This window comes from Mus musculus, chromosome 3 (genome assembly GCF_000001635.26).
Source record: "Mus musculus strain C57BL/6J chromosome 3, GRCm38.p6 C57BL/6J".
Lineage (NCBI taxonomy): Eukaryota > Metazoa > Chordata > Mammalia > Rodentia > Muridae > Mus > Mus musculus.
Genome location: NC_000069.6, coordinates 24316592 through 24340589, shown reverse-complemented (window position 1 = coordinate 24340589; position 23998 = coordinate 24316592). Strand labels below are relative to the sequence as shown.

The 23998-nt window shown below is 38.3% G+C and overlaps 1 protein-coding gene and 1 pseudogene across 3 annotated transcripts in view; one reads left to right on the top strand and one right to left on the bottom strand.

Moving 5' to 3' along the window:
- The window catches only part of Naaladl2 (N-acetylated alpha-linked acidic dipeptidase-like 2), a 1346047-nt gene that overhangs the window by 803560 nt on the left and 518489 nt on the right, over positions 1–23998 (top strand). For all 3 annotated transcript variants that reach the window (XM_017319681.2, NM_001326288.1, XM_017319682.1), the window contains one exon: positions 5246–5396. In XM_017319681.2, the coding sequence (XP_017175170.1) occupies positions 5246–5396 (151 nt within the window). The remainder of the gene's footprint in view (positions 1–5245; positions 5397–23998) is intronic.
- Gm7536 (predicted gene 7536) lies at positions 7037–7546 on the bottom strand (annotated as a pseudogene).

The window sequence follows — 23998 nt, the reverse complement described above, 5'->3', positions numbered from 1 at the left end:
AGAGTCTCAATCATAAAACTCCTTAAGTGTATTTTTAATCAGAGAAATTATTTTTTTGGAGATTATATTCTTGAATAATGGTTTAAAAGGAACTATTTTTGGTGTTTGGATTGTTAAGAACTCATGCATCAGAGGATAGTGTTGAACACTATATGTAACTGTGATAGATCCTGAACTTAATTCTTCTGTGCAACCTGGAGGTGCTGGCATTACAGAGAGTGACATTAGACATAGTTTTAAAAGAGAATTTAAATTATGACAATATATAGGTAATGTGATAGATTATAGATAGATAGATAGACAGACAGACAGACAGACAGACAGATAGATGATAGATAGATATTGTTATTTTGTTTAAAGTGGACCATGTATACTTAGACTATACAGACCATCTCAGTTTGTGTACACAGATTCTCTAATGTTTATGCAATAGAAAAATTTCCTAAGAACAGTTCCTGAAAAAATGTCCTTGTTGTTAAAGAATGGACACCTGTCTAAAACACAATAATTAAACCTTCATTGATGTTTCAAGACCACTGGGTTAGACTTCATGGCTTTTCATTTGGATTACAAAAGATGTTTGTTAAAAATGTAGCTCAATTTTTACATTTTGTAGATGATGAAACCAAGGAGGAGAAAGACCATGTATGTTGTCCTCTGTTCATAATGTCAGAAGAGGTAGCAGACTTCATAAATCTCTTCCATCAGGCCACTTTTGCATTTATTTGGTTGGTACAGGTTTATTTGGAAGTAATTGAAGCCCTTTTAAAGAAAGAGACAAATATGAGCTAGTCAAACTGAAAGGAAGGAGGCTGACTCTTCTCTTCTTGTCATCTGATTCTGGTTTGTCACTGGTGTCCTGAATAGTCCATATTGTGTCTGCCTAGAATCTCCTATCTACAAACCACTTTACGATGGTTAACAGCTTGAAGAGAACCAAACAGAAAGCTGTAGGCTAACATGTGCCTCCTAGTTTCAGGAATTATACTTCTAATACAGTTATCCAGAAACTAAAGTGATCTGAGTTGTAAAAGGTGCTGAACAGTGCTAGATACTCTCACCTGTAACAATGTGCAGGCCTCCTACACCAAAAAGATGTGCCACAAGCTTATCTGCTTTCATCCATTCACATTGTATTGAAATTAGCTTTTTACCTACAACAAATATATTTGTCTAATAAAATATGTCTGTCACACATAATCTACTTAGTATCTGATTCTTTCCTAAAACACTAATCACAGCTAACACGGAGAAGGAAAAGATTTGTTTCACTTACACTTGCTGATAACATTCCCTCACTGAAAGAATGGAGTAGGAGCTCAAGCAGAGACCTAGATGCAGGAACTGAAGAAGAGGCCATGGAGAAAGAGTGCTTACTGGCTTACCCCACATGGCTTGCTCAGCTTGCCTTTTTTTTTTTTTTAATACAACTCAGAACCGTCTGTCCAAGGTGTATACCAAGCACAATGTGCTAGGCAATTTCCCATCATTCATGTTCAAGAAATTATCCAACGGAACTACTTACATTCCAATCTGATAGACCCAATTTCTAAGTTAAGGTTCGCCCTTCCTAGGCTTCTCTTATTGGTGCCAGTATGCCCCCATGATATTTTCTGCAGCAAATAAACTATAATGAAACAATGAGGAAAACTGAATTTTCTAGGATAAACTGCTTTCCTGAGTCTTTAAAGGATAATCCTAATGTGACCTGACTTCTGTTTCCATATTCCTTTGCAAATCTTGGTCTCGTGGCAAGCACTTCTAAGCTGTTATATTTGTTCTCTAATATCTAATATTTAATTTCATGAATGACTTCTTGGTAGATTTCCAATGCAGTTGCAAAATATTGCAATATTTTGCAAAGTAGATATTGTACAGAATTTTATCCAAAAAGCCATTATTTCTGTCCTGGTCTCCGCATTCCTCGCCGTCCGCAGAGACAAGAACAACTCGGACACCAAGTCGGGTTCATGCAACGGCTTCTTTACTAGTGGCTTTTTGCCCTTACAGCTCTCTTCCCTAGCAGCCTCTTCTTTTACTCCTTCTTGCAGCAAGGACTAAACTACTCCGATTACAACAGCTTCTCTTCTACTCTTTCTACTCACTGCAAGGGCTAAAACTACTCTCTTCACTACTGGTGCCGACTCACTTCCTTCTAGCTCCACCCCACCTCATCCAATCAGAATTCACACACGCTCCAGGCATGAGTTCAGGTCGTTCACAGATAGGCTGACAGGTCCTGATCACGAGGAACAGTCCACCCTGGCAGGCAGCCCACACATGCTCGGGCAAGGCAGTAAACAAGTGGGTTTCACGGGGCCTGTGGCTGCACCTTCTTCCCGCAATTTCAATATAAAATTAAGTATTATGTATAATGGGTTGGTTAAATAACATTTGATAACTTCTTGATATTGTATTATTTATGTAATCCAACAATAGATATGGAAATCACGTAGAACTCATCAACTTAGAAAAATTTCTATTATTTATTAAGGAACAAGGAAAGAGACTGTACTCTGTCATTCATATGTGACCTGTGATGGTTCTAATTGTAGGCCAATATAACAAAATAATGTAATATTAAAACATTATGAAATTTTGTTACAATTTTCATAAATAGGTTGTGCAGTTCACTTTGCAAATCATACATTTTGCAAATGGTATCATATTGCAATGTCAAAAATCTGAATACACCTAATGGAAAGTTTTAATCTGAACTAACTGAAATGGCTTTATGAATAAAACAGTATTTTGTCAAAGAAAATAACTGTTTTATAAGAGAGATTTATATTCTACAATATATTCTAGAAGAGTTAGAAGCCCTTCACAATATTTCGTGGCGAGAATTTGAGATAGTCAACCTTAAGCATGGACCCCTTAATCATGCATTCTTTTCCCATTAATGTTCCCCATCCAATAAGTTTCTTCCTCCTTTCTGCTGAAGCTCAGAATGTGAAATATAGAGGTCTGTCTGGTTTGAGTAGGTTGCTGTAGAAAGCAATTGGTTTCCTTCCAGGTTCTCAGTGCCAACTATATTCTAATTAGAATGTATGAACCATTGTTAATTATATCAAAATTATAAAGTATAAAACATTTCAACAAAATCACATTGAAATTCCAACTTATATTAAATGTCAGTGTTTTAATTTTATTTTCATAAGTAATTTTCTTTGCGTGATGCCTAATGATGTTTGTTGACTTTACGCACGTGGAAGCTTGCCTTTTAGTTTCAGAAATGCTTTCCTTAGATTAGCCTTTGGGCATGTTATGTCAGCAAACACTTTTTTATTTTATTTTATTTTTATTTTTTTTAGTTGTTGATCTACTTAGGAGGCACAGGCAATGTAAAGACGCCACCTTTGGACCAATGGCCATAAAGTGTATAAGACGGGTAGCTGAATTCAAGTCTTAAAGTCAGAAAGCAGAATTTCCCATTGTTTACAGATTGAAGTTCCCGCCTTTAATTGATGGATTAAATCCTTTTCCTCCTAAAGCTGCCTTTGGCCATCCTCTCTATCACAGCAATAGAAGCCAAACTAGGACACGTGCACATGTGCATAAGTGTGTGTGTGTGTGTGTGTGTGTGTGTGTGTGTATGTGTGTGTGTTTGTGTGTGTGTGTGTTTGTGTGTGTGTCTCTGTGTGTATGATTATGTGGTTTATTTTTTTCAATAATAAATGCATACATTGAGTATTCCAAATGTTTTCTCTGGGCTCCATTTTATTGAGGAATAGATGCTATGCCAAGACCATTCTTCCCATAGAAATGTTTATGCAGCAATACTGTTGCTTGCCTACGAGGCATTCTATGATATGCGTTATTAACCTGAGTTCTGGAAAAGAAGCTTGATCCTTGCTCTCAACACAGGGCCTACTCAAGGTCATAGGGACTTTCCTTAGTCTAGGGCATGATTCAATAAACTACTGTGTGTAAAGCTAATTGGGGAGTAAAATATAAGTATTAAGTCAGGTCCCTGGATCTGTAGCAAGATCTGTTGCTAAGAGAGCATTGCCTCTGAAGGAAGTACATCATCTTACTGGCCTACCTTGAGTTCTGGAGAAACAAAAGAACAAGCAGAAGAATACCATTTATATAAAAGCAGAACCCTACCCATGAGGGAGCCTCTGATAGCTTTAAAACAGTAGAAATTCCTTAGACAATTTTTAAAAAGAGAGTGTGAAAGTCTTTAGTAGAGAAAGAAATCATATATAAACAATATAGAAATGTTACCTACAAGGTAGAAAGGAGTAGTCAAGACCTCTAATTAAGAATGGGACATTCATACCACACTCCTTCCCTAAGGCTCAGAAAACACTATAAAATCATAGTCAGAGGTCAGGGAAACTTGAGTGAAAGAGTGTCTTCTAAATGTGTCAGAACTGCAACTCCCGACAGCTGCTGTTGCCCATTCCTATAGAAGTGACCTGAAATTAAACTTGTGTACATATGGGCTGCACCAATTGGACTGGGCAGGTGATTTAAAATCAAATCAAAACAAAACAAAAACGGAAGACATGAATTTGGAAATTTAATTTGCAGAGAACCAAGAATGAGCTGGAAGGATTGAGGAGATATGATACAAACACATTATATGCCTATATGATATTTTCAAAGAGTAAGTGCCACATGCTATATTTTAAAATAAAATAAGAAAATCCATCCATGTATAGTCCACATTGTTTATATTCTATTGGTAATTAGTATAGTAAGTTTTTGTTGACTTGACACAAACCTAGACTTACTTGAATCTCAGTTGAAGAATTGTCTCCATAAGATTTGCCTTTGGGCACCTCTGTGACATATTTTCTTAGTTGTTAAACAATAAAGGAGGACCATCTACATTGTGGGCATTGCCATCCTTGGGCAGATAGGTCTGAGCTGTATAAGAATAGTAACTTAGCAAGCCAAGGGAAGAAAGTCAGCAAGCAGTGTTCTCCAAAAGCCTCTTCAATTTCAATTCCTCCCTCTAGCTTCCTGATTTAAGTTCCTGTCCTGAAATTCCTTGGTGATACGGAACTGTTAGAGAAATAAACCTATTCTCCACAAGTTGCCTTTTGGTCATGATGTTTACCGCAATGATGAAAAGCAAAGTAGGAAAATAGTGCACATCTCAAATTTTGGAAAACAGAAAAAGCAATTTTCTTTTAAATGAGGAAAGAATCATTCTGTCTGCTGACAATAAGGACACAGTTTGTAAGACCCATCTACTGTGTATAACACTTTCAACTGTTTATTTGCTGTGTAGATTTCCTTATTGGAAAAGGCTGGGTTTGGAGGTGCGCTTCTCTACATTGATCCCTGTGATGCAGCAGAGTCTTCAGTCCTTAGCTCTGAGCCTTTTGTGGTGACTCTGAATCCAGGAGGAGACCCCTCTACACCTGGATACCCCAGTCATGGTAAGCTTGTTCTTGTACGTCTTCTAAAGATATGACTTGTAAGTGTATACTCTCTAATTTACTCAATGAATATCACATAGAATAAGTCTAAGTGCTTCATACACTCACTTTAAAATGAATATTATTTCAAAAGTATGTACTAATAATCTGTTGGAACAAACCATTTTTTAGAAATCTATAGTAGGTTTACATTTCAGTGATCTATGCTATGGACATACAGCAAGCATATGTTATCACAGATTAATTTGTACACACACACACACAAACACACACACACACACACAAACAAGCAAATATCTGGAATTCTTGTTTGTCATTGCAGCACTAGGCCTGTTTTGATAGCTATGAGTTCAGTGCTTAAGGTTATATTATGTCAAGTTGAATAGTAGTGGAGGAAGATACTTGAAAGTATGAATTCTTATGATGAAGTTTCTTTAGATTGGCCCATTTCTATGAGCTTACAGACATGATCTTTATCTTAAGCATCCTTCTGTATTTTGGAAAGTTGTGTTAAACAAAGTGGGGAACATGAGACATGAGCAGGACAACTATAGTTATGGCAGATGCCAGCAGAATTCTTACATTTCTGCCTGGTGTATAATTGGCATATACTCTGTCCACAGAGTTACGCTGAGGTGTCAGCTCTTTAATCCCTTCTCGGGGCAATGTCAACACACTGACCACAATAATTCAGCATCACCACAGTATGTACAGAATCTGTGTTCTTTTCACCCACCATTGCCTAAACACGTATCTTTGTGGCCACTCTACAAGTATCAAGGCAATTTAAATAACACTTATATAATTTCACCAACCAATAAAGATTTTTCTAAACTAATTCTTTCATTTGTTTGTTGTTGTTGTTGTTTGCCTGTATATGGTGCTGACTTTAATCTTGAAATCAAGTCTGCAGTTACTTGCGTGTTCTTTAACTTTCTTCATTTGGTAATATTCTCAAAGTACATTATTTTGTACTCTTGGCACTGATTCTACCTAGTCAGCTTGTCAGGTAATTTTGGCCATACCTTATGTAGAAGTGCTGCAGAAGAGATTCCATCGTTTTTAGAGTGCTCATCAAAAGGAATCTATTTTTGATGTGTTTTAGTTCCCATGATGCCACCCATAGGGCCCTCAGTTTTGTACTTATCAGTTTTCTCTGTTAGTGCCTGCTGTGATCACCCTGTGATAGGAGACATTAAGCACCTTCTTTTCTTTTAACCCCTCCCCCAATTTGAGAAATGTTCAATGATTCTCATATACTATAATAATTGCAGGACTATGTGCCAAATGATTTGATATTTCTAGAATTCCTTTAGACAGGCTGTTCTTGAAATTTCTTTGTTGAACTTTCTTTCTAGCCTCATATTGGGATAATTACCATCCTTCTGCCTCTTAAACATTTGAATTGTTGGTATGAGCCAGCCACCATTCAGCTTAGAGTAAATTTTTAATGATGGTAGAAAGTGCTGCCTGTATTCACACCAGGTGAAATAATGAATAACAGTTGAGGGTACCATTGTATATAATGTTGGACTTTTTAGATCTAAAGATGAACTACATTACCTACTATGTTTCTCCATGCCATTTAAATAGGTACTAAATGAAATTTTTTTTTTTTTTTTTTTTTTTTTTTTTTTTTTTGGAAAATGTTAGCATTTAATTAACCTCCGGTGTGGCTTTTAAGCCACCAGAACACAGGCACCTCCAACACCCTTAATCTTCTCCTCAGCTCTTCTGCTGAAGAATTTGGCCTTCACGATGACAGGTTGCTTAGGGAGCTTTCCCTTGCCCAGAACTTTGTAGTAGCCTGATCGAACAACATCAATGATGGGAGCAACTCCAGTCTTGTTTTTTGCCGCATTGACCCGTGTCTGCTCGCTGACCAATGTCCACAGTTTATCCAGGTTGACTGTTGGGCAGAAGCTCTGGTTCCTCTTCAAGTGGTAATGCCGCATACCAACTTTCCCAAAGTAACCTGGGTGATATTTGTCAAAGTTGATCCTGTGGTGGTGCATGCCTCCAGCATTCCCGCGGCCGCCTGGGTGCTTGCGGTGCTTACCGATGCGGCCGTGGCCGTGGCTCACGTGGCCCCGGAGTTTCCGGGTCTTCCTCAGTCTGGATGGCATGGCGGTGGCAGAAAGGGAAAAGGGGAAATTTTCTTTTTCAAGCATAATACCAGTAGAAAGAATGCCTCTTTTACTCCATATGAAGCTCCGTATAGTAGGTAGCAATGGGAAAGGTGATGGCTATAGTGGATTCTACCAGTGGCTTCAATGTGTGTATTTTCTTCTTCCCTAAATTTGCTCACGATCTTTGTCTCACAGTTTCAGGTTGCAGTATTTTGCCTACTGTTTGATTGTTTAGAATAATCCTTTGTAAGTATTTTAATTTTTGGTGATATGTAGTGTAGAGTTTTGTTAGTACACTTGTAAATATAGAAATAATTGTTTGTACACCAAAAAAAAAAAAAAACCCAAGTACCTGATTTGAAACACTTCAACACGGCCAAGGTAAATCACTTATCAGAGCTAATTTAAAACAATTTATCAATGAATAGGAACTCTGTTCTATTTTAAAGAGGATTAAGCTCCAAAGAAGTATGACAAACAAAAACTCTAAAAGATATGTTCTTTCTTCTGGTTTTATTTATAATGTTTGCAAACTAACATGAACAGTCCAGTAACCACTAAGAGTCCCTGTGTGGCTGTATCAATGGATGCTCTTCTGCTATTCTTGTTTGGTCTACATATTCCCTTACACCTAATATGCCAATTTAGTATTTTCTAGGAAATTTGAATAAACTAAATAGAGCCATTTATGTAATGTGATAGCCATGTAGCTAAGAACTGTTTTATCACCTCAGAGATCTGACTCAGAACCAGTATGGTGGCATATAGACTGAAGAAGCCCTGACCAAATTCAGTCCTCTGACTCTTAAGGACTTGGCAGAAGGGAGAGTTGAGTACCACGGATTGTCCTGTGATCTCCACCTCTACCGCATGACCCCCCCAACCCCCTACCCAATAAATCACACTCACTGAGTGTGATTTGTCTAATGCAATCTTTACATAACTTCAACTGGGTGATTGTAAGTCAAGACTATGGAAATATTCCTCCAAACATTTCAAATGAATTGATGGAATGAGACACAGGGATTCTATATGAGGAATTGCTACTTACTGAGCCTCGTTGCCTAGCCAAGTAGTTCCTGAATATTATTGAGTCAGAGCAGGGAGGAAATTGTTTCTAAACAGCATGTTCCCATGTGGTTCAGAGAAGAATGTCTTGGGGTCATCACTTTAACAAAAGCAATCTTTTGGATACTTCCAGCATGCCGAGGGCTCTGAGCTTTATTTTCTTGACAGTAAAAAAAAAGATTATGCTGCTCCACTGTGTTTCTCCCAAGGTAGTTTTAAGGAGATGGAAAGCCTTGAGTTCCAAGTCAGACTTAAATGGAACTTTGAAGGAGGGAGCCATCCATCTGTATTCAAACTCACTCTGTTGGTGATTCTGAAGCAACACAACTCTGAGAAGAACTGAGCCAGAGCAGCTTTATTGTACTTCATCTGCCATGTCCAAATTGGACCAGTGGGGCCATTGCTCTGAACTCTGTGACCTAGTGCTTTTGCTTTCTCAGCATCGGGGACTTTCATATTTGCTCTCTCGACATCAGTCAAGATTCTGACGTGGCATGCTGGATTTCAGGCCAGTTCTTGCTCTCAGCAGGCTACTAATATAAAGCCAGTGTGACTAAGTAAACAATCTCTTCTAGGACCATGAGTGATGCCCTGGACGGTGTGCATCCTCTAGTTAATCTCTAACTATAATCTAATGACTACTCTTTCAAAAACCGTGAAAGCAGTTATCCCTGATGCGTTATTCACAGAACATATATTTTCTTCTTAAATGCATTGAAAGACTTCTCATATGTCTTCTGTTCCATACACAATTCTATGGATACCAAACCTTAAAATTTTAAATTAAAATATTAACATATAAGTGAAGTAATCTATCATGTCAATTCTTTTGCATTGTGCTTTCCTTGCCAGAAGTTGGGAGACTGAGGCAGATGATCAATAAATCAGTCATCCTAAGCTAAACAGGGAATTTGAGGCCTACCTTGGCTGCACTGACCTTGTATTAAACTGAAGTAAACAACAATAATACCAAAACAAATTCTAACACACAGAAAATGGAGTGATCAAATTTTAAGAGTTAACATATCAAAGGGTAATTTGTTATTTTTTCTTATAACTTTGTAGGAATGAAATTTGCCCACAGTATGTCTTGTATTCTGATACTTTTAGCTGATAACTACAGTAATTAAGCACAATTATGATATCTATGATCTGTTATATCTGAAGTTGTGATTGGTGTAATATCACTTATTAGCTATGTAGGTCCAAGCAAAAGAACTAAAAAGGTATGAAATAAAGATATGCCAGAAAAGTAGGAAGTGGAAGTCCTCTGTTCTTTATTTAATCATAGTGAAGAAACCAAAGAATTAAGGCTGCCTGAAGTGCAAATCCAACATAGTTCCTGGACCAGAAATACTTTCTTGCTCTACCTATGCTATAGTGATTTGTCTTCTGCATTTTATATTGTTTTTAATATTTAATTTTACTGTTGCTCTCAAATAAGCAGATATTAAAATTTTCACCTTCTATTTTATTGAAATCCAAGCTATTTCTTCCATTTTTATTTAATCTTGAGTACCCGCATTTTGTACATCTGGAACTCTATCTTATTTAAAATTTTCATCTGTGTCCCTCTTGGTGCTTGGGGCCATTCTTTTCTCCACTTTCTCTTTTTTAAAAAATTTCGAGAGGAAGTTATTTTCAGTGGTTTCCCGCACTGAAGTGTGTCAGAAGGCACAGTTTATTTAATATTCCCACTGTTACAAGTCACTGGGTCTGTGTGCTGCTTATGTCCTTACTGTTTGCTCAGCATCAGCCCTGCCTGCCAGCTCCATGAAAAGAATCAGATGAGCACCGTGACTTGTGACAAGGCTTCAGCAGGTGGCCTTGGTCCAGTTACTTGAACAAATGTCTGAAGATAGACTTGACTTGGCACTAAATTACCTGAGACAATGTTGAACTTTTCCCTGACTGGAATAGTGGAAAATATAAATATAAGCCTAGCTGTTGAAGCAAAGTGTTTGATATTTATGGCATAGAACGAATGCACTGTTGCTTGGTTGGGGAAACACTGAAATTGTCTTATTCATAGTATTTTGGTAGCTTTGTTCTGGTGTATTTTGTCCTCCCCCCCCCTTTTAAACTTATTTATTCTCATTACATCTGAATCAATATGCCCACCCAGTCTCCTCTCCCATAGCCCCTCCCCCTATTCCCCACTCCCTTTCTCCTCTGAGAGGTTGCAGAACCTCCTCTGGTATTTCCCCCATCCTAGCACATAAAGTCTCTGTGGGGCTAGGCACATCCTGTCTCACTGAGGCCAGACCAGGTAGCCCAACTAGAACAACATATCCCACGTACAGGCAGCAGCTTTTTGGATAGCACCCAAACAGCTGTTTGGCATAGGTGTTTGGGACCCACGTGAAGACCAGGGTGCACATCTGTCACATCTGTGTGGGGCCCTGGTCTGCCTGTATATGTTCTAGGGTTGATGGTTCAGGCTCTGAGAGCCCTAGGGGTGCAGGTTAGTTGACTCTTTTGGTCTTCCTTTGAGGGTTCTATCCCCTTCAGTTTCCTCAGTCCTTCTCCCAACCCTTCCATAAAGGTTCCCAATATACACCCAATATTTGACTGTGGGTCTCTGCATTTGTTTCAGTCAGGTTCTGAGTGGAACATCTCAGAAGCCAGTCATGCTAGGCTCCTGTCTGCAAGAATAACAGAGCACTATTAACAATGTCAGAGATTGCTGCTAGCCCATGCATGGGTCTTTAGTTGAGCTGGATATTTCTAACTATGTGAAATATTATCAAACTCTATTCTGAGAGCTATATACATGAGAACTATTGTTAAACATCCAAACTTTCCTGAAAGTTCTTTTCATTAAGTATTCAAAATACATATTATTTAAATTCAAGCATTACTTTCATAACAAGATTTTGTTTTGAAAATAATTTGTGACCCTATGCAGGAAAGTTTTTATTGATTGCTGAAATATCTAAGTATGCAGCCTAGAAAGAATGCTTTTGACTGGTTGCTTTTCTTAAGAAATCTGTGTGCTGCTTGTGTATCTGTCACTCCAACTGTTCTTCATTGCTTTACTGGAAGCATTTTACTTTGAACAAGTACTAGATCGATAGACTCATTTGTTTTGCTCAAGAACCAACATTTCTATAGAAATCTATGGTGAGTTCCTATGGTGATAAAACTTCTACTGAGTGATAGGTCAGCAGTTAAGAGTACCTGAAACCCTTATAAGGAACCTGAGTTTGCTGCCACATCTGGTGTCTCCCAATCTCTACAGACTCTAGCATCCTCTTCTGGCCTCCTTGGATACCTGCAGGCACACACACACTCATTCACACACACACACACACACACACACACACACACACACACACACACACACAAATACACGAGTGTGCAGGTGAATAAAAGTAAAATAACATTATTTTAAAAGTCTATTTAAAAATAGATGTTCAAATACATTTTACACAAATCATATTATAAAATATTTAAGTAATAATTCTTAAAATTTATTGAATTTTTATTTTTACATTGTTGTTTTTCAAATGTACACATATGAATTTATTTTAAATTATTGGTAAATGTGGTGGGGTGTACACTCAGCACAGACACCCTTAGAGATCAGAGGTGCTTTATCTCCTGAACTTGAAGCTATAATCAGCTTTGAAATTCTGAGGCAAGCTTTGGAAGCCAGAATCAAGACTTCTGCAAGAGAAGCAAGACATTTTTAACAGCTGAGAATTTCTTCACTCCCTTTAATAGTCTCATAAACAGGATAGCTTTTATTAGCTCCACATTCCAAATAAGTAAACTGACCTAGATCAAAAAGTAACCTAATTAGCACAATAATAACATGGGGTTACAAATTGTCTAATTTCTAAGCTAGGGCGGCTTTCCTAATAATATTTTGTATCCATTATGTAGCTTATAAGTAAGAGTTTGAGCTGTTAACAAACAAACAAACAAACAAAAAACATAAATTTAATGCAGAAAAATTGGGAGATTTAGTTTAACACTGAACCCATTTGAGGTTAATTTAAAGGTGAAATGCAAAGCACACTGGGACTTTGGAAAGCTGAGCTGAGGCTCATACTGTATGTCAGAGAGTTTGCAGGGCAGGGCGAACCACCTGCCATAGAATGGAAAGCAATGACTCATTTGCCACCTGGGCTGCAGAGCTTTCAGTCTGTCATGGCTAGGGACCCATCAGAGAGCTGCTCAATCAGAGGTGGCAAGTGCATGTGGTGAGGATCCTCCTGTGAGTCTGTGCCATACCTTCGACAGCCATGTGTAGAGAACTACTTTTGCCAGCGTCCCTCCTCAGCCTCACAAACCTAGAAGGGGATTTCACATTTACATCATACTAGACATTCAGATATGTCAATATGACACCCAAATTCAGACAGAGCCCCCACCTCTGACACATAGATATTTCTATTAATGTTTTCACTGCAGAAATGATAATTGAATTATTAATCAACCAAAGAGTGTAAGAGGAAAAAAAAATGCAAGCCAAAAAATGTGAATTTAGAAGCTTAATAGATAGCACAGTAGTTAAGAGCTCTTCTTGCTCTTGCAGAGGACCAAGATTTAGGTCCCAGCCTCAACACAAGAGCAGAGCTTCTGTCTACCTATCTCTGTACCTGTCCTGGAACACATAATGATGACATTAGGTACTCAATCATATATGGCCTTGAGCCTTCAGCCAAGGAAATTCCCTTCCTGGGTATTTCTTCCTCGAAGAGTATATAGTATCCGATTCAACATGAATAAAGTGTGTGCATTGTCATCAGTCACCAAACAAAGCAATATGAGCAAGCAAGGATCATCTCAGCAAACTGTTTCATTAATGATCGTCCCAGGAAAGAGTGGTGCCTAAGGCTCTCAAAGAAGGCTGTCTCTCCACCAGCCCTTCCAGTATTCTCAGCACTAGCTCCTAGCCAGGCTGGATCCTGTTGGCCCAGGGCTCTGCCTTCCCTGCTCCTACCTGGTGCTACCTGAAGGGTAATGTAGACCAGGACACTGTTCCTGACTTCTTCTCCTTGAGGCATGATGGCGGGACCCTGGCACCCAGTCAGAGAGGCAGACCTATATGAGACATCCGATAAAATTGCTAAACTGAAAGCTACAAGTTAAACTCAGAGGACCTAGTGAAGCCCTGTGCTTGCTGCTTCAGACACTGTGAGTTCGTATGAGCTTTGCTCAATTCATTTAGAAAGTTCCCTTGGTATCGTGCATTAAATATTTTCAATAGGTGATTTTTGTTCTTTCACCTCACTTTGTTGCTTTTAGTTTTCAGTTAGTTGGCCAATGTAGCCATAAGAGCAAGTTCTGTGACACATTATTATCCATGTGGTGGCCATTGGAGGTAAGTCTGTCTAAGAAGGACTGATACTAGCAGCAGGCTTTTATCCACCTCAGGAAAATCCTGACAATCTGAACATCACTGTGTGTACCACAGAGACACGAGTGACTTCATCCTTGGCAATAGGAAGGGAAGACCTCTATTGTCCAGTTTGGTAGCTACAAGCTGTGGCTGTCTTCTTAGCTTTTACATTTAAATCAATTAAAACAAAATGAAATTTAAGATGCAGTCATCCTAGCCACATTTCAAACAGTTGGGGAACCATTATGCTGTGGCAAAGTACTCATGCCAATAGGAAGAACTTTACATGGGTGCTATACAATGTATGTCTATATTACTACTTTATATGGAAGTTGATAGTTGTCTTCTTCGAATTACCCAGGAGTTTGTCTCTCCACAGTTATGATAACCCAGGGTTGTTTATCTTTTTAATTTAATTTTATTTTTTACCACTGGCACTATTTGAATGCTAAATTTACAAAGCAGACATTATGAACCACATGTTAGGCAGGCTTCATGAATCCTTTTATGGCTTAGTGTGGAACCAAAACATAGCCGAGTGCTTCTAAAGTAAACATTTTCCATTTCCAGAATTCTCAGAAGAGTTTTTGCATTTTAAGTATGTTAAAATAAATCTTGTAATGTTATTTTAAAGTGTTATTGCATTTGCCTCAAACTGCTAGCTTTGTAAGTTTCAGCCCCATTCAATTCCTTCTGACAGTTTCGGCTGCGTGAAAAGTGGCTTCCACTTTTGTTTTGCCTACCAACCATCTCTCAGTTTAAATTTTTCACAGAGAGTTGAAAGATTAAATCATCTTTGGAATTTTACATGCTTTATTTTTGAAAGAAAAAAAATATTTCAGTGTTAGATGGTTTGGAAGCTTGAACTTGGACCTTTAATTATTTGCAGTAAATCAAAAGCTAGATTTTGGTAGTTGTTCTCATGTGAAATTAGCTTTGCAAGGGAATTGATGCCACTGCATATTTACAACTTTTCTGGTTTACACATGTCTACGCAGCCCATCTGATGATACCACACACCTTGGAGTCTATTGGGTAAGGGATCCTTCAAACCTCTCTTCCTTTTTTCCCCTCTGACTCTTAGCATTAATTGTGGCTTGCAACTTGCTAACATTGACAACAACATGTATTACACTTTCTTTAAGAAACTGAAATCCAACCAAACCTACACCAACAACCCCTCCAAAAAAACCTGTTTTTGGCCTTGTTGCATTATGATGCCTTTCCTAATCTTCAGAATCAAAATAGAAAGATTTTCTGGGCTATTATTTGATCAGTTTTACCCTGGATTGCTGGCCTGCAAGCGCAGGCCATTCTCCTTGCTACAAGACCTTCTTTAAGTGCACAGTTTGCCCTGCAGGCTTTTCATATTTTGTGGTTCTAGGCCGTGCTTTAAAAAGTAACGCAGAATGTATGTAGGAAAAGGGTGAGCTGGGGACGCTCATGTGGTGATGGGAGAGCTCTCACCTGCACACTGCACCTGTTCATGAGTCAGCAGGAAGCAAAACACTTCACACAAGAAAGTAAACGGGTAGATTGTTTAACAATTAAAGCTGTAATTAGATATTTAATTGAATTTTTGGTGTAGTCTAATATCTGGAAAATCTCTGTATTTCAGCTAATCCTTCACTCAGCATGATCTGTTCCAACCCACTGCCAACCATGTGCAAAGATCTGTGGGTTGTTTTTCCCCCAATACAAATTAAAACCAAACTGTTAGCCTTCTCTAACCATCCCCTTAGGTGTACCATCCTCCATTTCAGTGACGGAATAGAAAGCCCAATTAGATTCTGGAAAAAGAATGTTGAAATGATAATTTTAAGCCTGGAAAGAAAAAATACTTTGCACAATTATTTCCAGAATAGATCTCCTAAAGTTTTCATGTGTTACATAAACACACTTAAGTTGTTGCCATGGTATTCCTCTGAAATTCTCAGTCATGTCAATACTCCAAGCAGGCTTTGGAATCCATAGCAGAGCTTACCTGCATAAACAAAGCCCAGATTCACACTCCAATCTCTTGCTCAGAGGCATAATGGCATTTCAGGGAGGGTTTTGGCAGACTACAGGATACTAGAGCCAAACAAGTAATTTCATTAGACATAGAGTAACTAAATAAATACACATAAACCAGGAATGTTATTTAGAGTAAAAGTCTTTTGTATGAATAATTAACTGATACATTATTCATTTACGGGGTACCACAATAACTCTGTTTAGATTCAAGCAAAGATTTTTCACTATGTTTGTCTATGGAACATAGGCTAGGTGACATTGAGGGGATACATGTCCCAGTTAGTAATGTATTTTTCTAAAATTTGCATATTGAAGTGTGCACCTCTAGTATAACAGAGTGCTGGGTTTTTTTTCTTTTTTTAGTTATTTGAGATTATATTTACCTATCTTCGAAGACAGAAATGAGTAAATTACAGGGAAGACTTAGTGCATGATCCTATCCATCACCAATTTTCTCCCAATAAGTGACGATTAGCACTCTCAAGGTGCACACAGGAGAACCAAAGGTCCCAGCCCGAAGTCAGCAATATAGTGATTTCAATAAAGTCATTTCATAGATATACATATGAGACCATGCTTCTAAAACAAAGAAATAAAAATTCATTTAAAATAAAATGGCTAAGACACAGACAAACTCTGAGGACGGCTCCTACAAAAAACAAGGAGGAACACACATGGCAGCCATAAGCCAGGGAGTGAGGCTTTAGAAGAAAGGCAGTGTGCAGACCTCTTGATCCTGCATGAAAACATGCATCACTCTGTGGACACTGACTGTTCTTGCTGTCAATGTGTGTTATTTGGTTGCAGAGTACAAGCAACCTAATAGATGAGGCAACATGGAAATGAGCTTCTTTGATTTCGTTACTATTGAAACTGTAAAGGAAAGAGATAAAGAGCCCCTGTTTACACTTTCTTCCAGAACAACAGAATATGAAGTACTTCACACATATCTGTTACTAAGACGCTAATTTATCTGTAAGTTAATCACAATTGCATATCTACTTGGGCAAATGTATATAATCTGGGAGTACTTAACACTTTACCACTGAGTTTAGTTCTGATAGGTCAAGACTATGTAACCCACAATAAGTGTGCGAATTCCAGAGAAGAACCTGGCTTTCAAAATGTCTATAGCAGTACAGTGTCCACTGAGCTTTTAGACAGAAAGTTGTATGGGCGATGACGTTTCAGGAAAGGGCTACAGCTTAGGCCACCCTAAGGAGGTATGTAGCTTCAGGTATTCACTGATGAGAAAACCTGATGTACTGCAGTGTGGTAATGGTTCCTAGTTGTAAATGGTTGTATGTTTATGTGCATGTCCATGTGGGGAAATATGGTAAAGTTTGTGACTGTACACATTTAATATGAGCTTGTAGGCCAGAGAATAATCTTGAGTGCTTTCATTCAGATGCATACATATTACTCTTCTAGACATTCTCTTAGTGGCCTGAAGTTGCTAAATAGGGTAATCTTACAGTCCTGCAAAGACCCAGTAATCTTGCTCTTTCGCTGTCCCCAGCACCGGGATTGCAAGTGTGTGTTATCTTATGGAGACAGTGGGGATGAAATTCAGCTCCAAGATGACTATAGACCCTCTTTTAGGTGACTCAGCCGTTAAAGACTAGGCTCACAACCAAAAAAAAAAAAAAAAAAAAAAAAAAAAAAAGAAAGAAAGAATAAGACAGCAGAAAAATGAGTTCTTTTCTCTCTCTTTTTAAAGATACACACACACACACACACACACACACACACACACACACACACACACACACACATATATATATATTAGTTGTATTCAGACACACCAGAAGAGGGCATCAGATCTCATTACAGATGGTTGTGAGCCACCATGTAGTTGTTGGGATTAGAACTCAGGACCTTTGGAAGAACAGTCAGTCAGTACTCTTAACTTCTGAGTCATCTCTCCAGCCCAAGAGTTCTCAATCAGTAAGGAATTAATCAGGTGGTCCAACATAAGCATAGCTTTTCCACAGCAGTGCCTGGCTCAGCTCAGGAGATTGCAAGAAACACAGCAGGGAGACAGACAGACAGACAGACAGAGGCTAGCTCCCAGAACTACTGTGAAGATTTCATTCCACCTTAAAATGCAAACAGGGCAAAACTCAACTACCTTGAGTTCCCCTTAAATATCAACCCCTCAGCCCCACCTTTAAGGTGCCTTTTAGATACAGTAGAGAGGCAATGGTGTCAAGGAAGTGAGTCCTCACACAGAGACCTCACAAGCTACTGCTAGGAACCATGGAAGGTAGCATAGTAGCCACTCTGGGGTTACAGAGAGCTCAAGTGTGATAATTAGAAGCAGGGCAGGCTTGAAAGAGGCTCTGAAGCAGGGCCTCAAGGATGGCCTCAGGCAGTACAGCAAAGCCCCGAGGAGTGGGAACAGCAGCTCCTGAAGCTGAGTGCTGGCAGACAGCTCTAAGGCATTCCTCAGCAGACTGCAGCAGGCAGCAGTTAGGTCTTCCAGTAAGCAGAACTAATAATGAGGAGCATTGCAGGCACACAGAGTAAAATCACTGATCAAAAGACAGGTAGCCAGGAGGGCGGGTGCAGTGATCCATTTCCGGTGTCATCCAGCTGTGTCAGCTCCTTCGTGCGTCACGGAAAAGTCCAAAGGACCTGGTGATTTCCTGAGGTTTTCTGTTTCAAGTTCCACTGCTGCCTTGAAATAATGAAGCAGATTTGAATTCTCCACTTCGGAAAGAACATTGGTGAGCATGACTATGCTTGCTTCTGTGTAAACAGTGAATCATGGAAAAGACAGTGACTGGCATGATTAAATCGTCGAAGTCAATGCCCTACATGATAGTTTTAACTCCTTACAGCATCTAGCTTGCTACTAGCACAAACTAGTCCTGAGCAAATGTGACTATAGTGAGGTCTACGGGTTTAGGTAAGTTGGTGGAATGCCCCCTTGTGGTACCCATGAGGCTGTGCTGCATCCCCTGAACAGGATGCCTGTAATCCTAGACAATGAGAAGAAGATGCCTGAGTATCAGGAATTCATAGTCATTCCTAGTTACACAGTGTGTGTAAGGAAAGCCCGAGCTACATGAGCCCTAAAGAAAAAGAATATTAATACTGTAACAAAATATGGAAGAGGTTGGTGGCAATTACCCAGGGCATCGATTGCCTTGAGAAATGGATCTTTTTCCAGAGAACTCTACCTAAAACAAAACAGATTTAGAAAACCACCTGTAAGATGTCAGAGAACTCACTGATCAAATGTCTTTTGGAAAAGTCCTGTAAATTATCTGGATAGATATTATGTAATATTTTTCAGTTAATTTCTTGTGAGGTGAAAGCAAGCTGCAAATTACTAAACAAATGTCTGAAAACATGAGTATCAAATGCCACTTCTACCAAGAATCTTCTCGTTTTCTGAAATGAAGATGGCCTCAACTAGACTATTTAAAAGTCTAGAATTAAGAGGCTGGAGAAATGGCTCAGTGGTTAAGAGAACTGGTCGTTCTTCTAGAGGATCTGGGTTCAATTCCCAGCACCCATGGTTCATGCTCTGTAACCCAGATGAGGATCTCATATAGACATGCAGACAGGACACCAATGCATATGAAATTAAAAAAAAAAAGACTACAATAAACTTGTGTTGGCAATTATTATTAGCTTTCTGAAGATTTCAATATGTGACATATGATATTTATACTCACAGTCAAATTTCTGATCATTTTTATTTCTTTTTCAATAAAAACATGAACTCCAGTAGTATTCGGAAATATACATTGCCACCTAATTGGCAGTATAATGTGGAAGAAAAGCTGAGATTTTTTTTCTTTAGTCAAAGATAACTACTGCAATCTTTAAAAGTACAAATGTAAATGAAATGTCATCTGGCCTGCTATAAAGCTACATTTCAGTAGAATAATATGGGAGGTAGGCAGTGCATTCTGCCCAATGCCTTTCCACCTCTTTCTCTTGTTTAATAGTTATGACTTTAAAATAGGTGGTGTGTGTGTTTCATTTGCATTATTTACCTGATAATTATGGAGTGTGACCACATCAGTTTCTTTCCTGATTACCTGGAAATAATGGAAAAACAGAGGGGGCTAGTGCCTCACTGAGAACTGGAACAAAGCAAAGGATATTGAAAACTATTAGGATGAGACCTTTTGACTTTAGCTGCTCCTGTAAAAAGAGTTCAGAAAAGCAAGGTCTGGTTTACCATTTCTTATGTACTGAGTTGCTTTCACAAATGTTTCTGTTTCTTTAGACAGAAACATGAGGTAGGCTTTCTCTTTAATTATTGACATTTATTTATTTTTATTTATTTTTATATTAGATATTTTCTTTATTTACATTTCAAATGCTATACCAAAAGTTCCCTGTACCCTCCCCCCTGCCCTGCTCCCCTACCCACCCACTCCCACTTCTTGGCCCTGGCCTTCCCCTGTACTGGGGCATATAAAGTTTGCAATACCAAGGGGCCTCTCTTCCCAATGATGGCCGACTAGGCCATCTTCTGCTACATATGCAGCTAGAGACATGATAATTCCAGCAGCCCAAGTAATTCAACTCACTATAAATATGAGATTTCCCATTTGTTTTATTTTCTTGGTACAGCAATATATACCTACACCACAAAAAGTGATATCAACAATTGAGAAAGCAGAGCTCACATCCATTACATATGTGAGGCGTTTAAAACCATCAGTCAAAATGGTTCGATGACTCTGAGACAAATGACAGAAAGACAAATGACAAACTTTCACTTTTCCCATGATGATTAAAGTCACACAATGTTAGGGCAATGGAAATCCTGGTGGAATCTTCTCATTGCACATTTGGAGAAACGGCAGATGAGAGGCTTATATGTCTGATTTGCAGTCAAGCTGATCTTTAAACAGATTGTTGGCTGGACAATATGTGTTTAAACTCCTTTAAGTCCATACATGCAACTTAACAATGTTTGTGAGTAGAACAACTGTTTCACCAATCAAAACACTTTCCTTGGCAGTTACTAAGTGCCAGAAGCCATGCTGGACTTCCACAGACCCAGTCTGCTAAGAGCAGTATCATATTCAACAGTTTTAGGAAATGCAAAATAGAGCTGCATCAGACAAATTGCTTTCTCATGCCAAGTAGCCTCTGACAAGGAAGGCTGAGTTGTGCCTGGTACATTGAGCTTACATTACAAGTATCAGCTCCGGCACCCAGAGGCCAGGATCTCTGAGCTAGAAAAGTACCCTCAGTGTGATTGTTTTTTTAGTTCTCCAAAGATAGTGCTGACAGCTCTCCTATGATCTAGAGATTAGTTAACCAAATAGGTCACAGATGTCAAATCTCCTTCTATTTAGCTAAGCCAAGATCTACAGCTAGGAAAACAAGTTTGGTGTTTTAGGCAAAGATCTAATATGGTATGAATTAGCTAGTGATTATGAATTTAAAAAAACATTTAAAACTAGATGCACTAGGTCAACCCCATGTGATTCCATATTATACTCAGAGCAAGGAGAGTCAGTTTTGTTTTGGAGCAATATATACTCCCTAATAACCTGATGAGCTCCATTGGGAAGAAAGAAGCTGTATCCAACAGCTACATAGGAAACTCTGCTCTCTTCATCATGACATGGTAGACATGATGGAGCAAATATGAGGCACTTTGGATCTCTGTGTTTGCTTAATCAGGACTTCATATCAAAATTGTGTTAAAGAAATGAAATTGGTTTAGAAAAACACTCAGGAAAGGAAACAACTAGCTTTATGGCTTACCAAGAGGCCAGCTGAATTTCTAAAATGTGTTGTATGCTGTGTGTGTGTGTGTGTGTGTGTGTGTGTGTGCATGTCCTCACACACAATAAATTACATGGCTTATTAGGTAGCTTCAAGGGATTGAAATAAAGTTCTTAGATGTGGTAGCAAATACTTCTACCTGCGGAGTCATCTCACTATCCCATGAAATCTTAGTTCTGAATAAAAGATATATATTTCCTTGCTCAGTGATATTCTTCCTTTAAATTGAGATAGTGACAGAGTATTATCATAAGCCTATATATGACTTTCTTATAACAAATGAACATGATTTTAATATTTTAAAACACTAAGAGTGTGTTTTCTCATACTCAGGCTAGATGTCTGTGAAGTCAAGGTGTCCACAGGGCCTTGTCCCTTGTAAACTCTACAGAAGTGTTCTTCCTTTGATCTTTCTACTATGTAGTGAATGTTTATAATATGTGGTACCCCTGGACTGATCTTGTCTCTTCCAGCCTTTGTCCATTTTCACATATTCATCTACTTTTCATATGCAATATTGCCTTGTGTCTCTTCTTGTCAAAATATTAACAACTGGGCTCATTGACAGTCTGGTGGGCATACCATACATCAAATGTCTCTGCCTAAGCATGATCATATTCACATGTACTTGAGGTCCATAATCAAACTCTTTCTAACATTAATTTGTTTTATTGACTTCATGAGTTTTGGAATTACTGATTATAAAATTGTTTAAAATACTGATGCATGCATAAAATACCATTCTGAATTTTGCCAATGAGGTACATATGCAGTTTTCTCTGAGCACATAAACATATAGATAGTATTTTATACAATTGTTCTTAATAGTCCTGTGTATTAGTTGTGTTGTTAAACTGTAGACAAACAAATGAAAAAAATAGCATGACTTAAAACATTATACTGGGGTTGGTTCAGAAGTTTATTCCATCATTATCTCCACCATCATCATAGTGGGAAGCATGACAGCACACAGGCAGACATGGAGAAGGAACTGAGAGTTCTATATATGGATATGAGGCTCCTGCTATAGTTCAAACTTTCATCTATAAAAGAGCATGCTACAGAACTTGCCTTTCGCTTGCCATTATGTGGGATCATAAAGAAGATAGGATAAGACTTAAAACTGTAATCAGTGAAATGTAATAAATGGAATCAGAAACTTGACTGCACATTGGAACCATAATAAAAATGTACCAAGACACCACCTGTCAAATGTACTACCCCAAAATTCCAGTTGAGCTCATTAAGCCCACAGTTAAGGTAGGCTTAAAATAATGCTTCAGATTTCTTGTTAGTTGAAAGCTATCATATATTCACATATGTTCCTTGTTGTCACATATCAGACTATAGCTCCCTGATATGTCCCTAAAAGTCTGAGAGCCTTGATAGAGAAATTACAGAAATGTCTATGAACAGTATCATAACAAGAGATCACTTGACAAAGCAGCAAAGTTCAAATTTATATTTTAGCGAAAAGTAGGCAACAACCCAGAAAAGAGAGAACAAAGACAAAACAGGATAATTCAAAAGGAAGTAATATATTTTATTTAGGTCAAAATGTTATTGAACTATTTGTATCTCTCTCTCTGTCTCTCTCGTGGTGTGTGTGTGTGTGTGTGTGTGTGTGTGTGTGAGAGAGAGAGAGAGAGAGAGAGAGAGAGAGAGAGAGAGAGAGAGAGAGAGAGAGAATGGAGAGAATGAGAGAGAGAGAGTTACATGTATTTGGGCATGGTTATGTAGTATCATTCCTTTGCAATCCTGCTACATTTTATTTCCAATTAACTAATCTAATGGCAATCTTATTAAGTATAGAAAGCTCATTAAAATTTTAACACTTACTTAATTCAGGATTTGCATGTTCCCCAATCCCAAAATTTTTCAAAATTTTCTGAAAGTCTAACAATAAAAAGCAGTCTTAATATATATATATATTGTATCTAGGTTGCTGTCACTTTAAAGGATAAAGTTTAAAGGTTGCTTCACTTCCATGAGAAGACGGAGGCATGCCCTACCCTGCACTTCACTAAGGACAAAGGCTGCTGGGTAATAGAGCTTCCTTCTTGCTTTTCCCTTTGTTGTTCTATTATTGAGTGTCATAGATAAACTATTTCCAAGAAAATGTAGGTTTTATTGATCTATGGGCAAGCTGGCTTGAAAGGGACAAGATTTGAAATCTCACAACCACTTATTTTGAAGAATCTATTTCAGTGCCTTCAAATCTAGCTTTCAAATATAGCAAGTTATCCACTCAACAGATTTTGTCAAACTTGTTA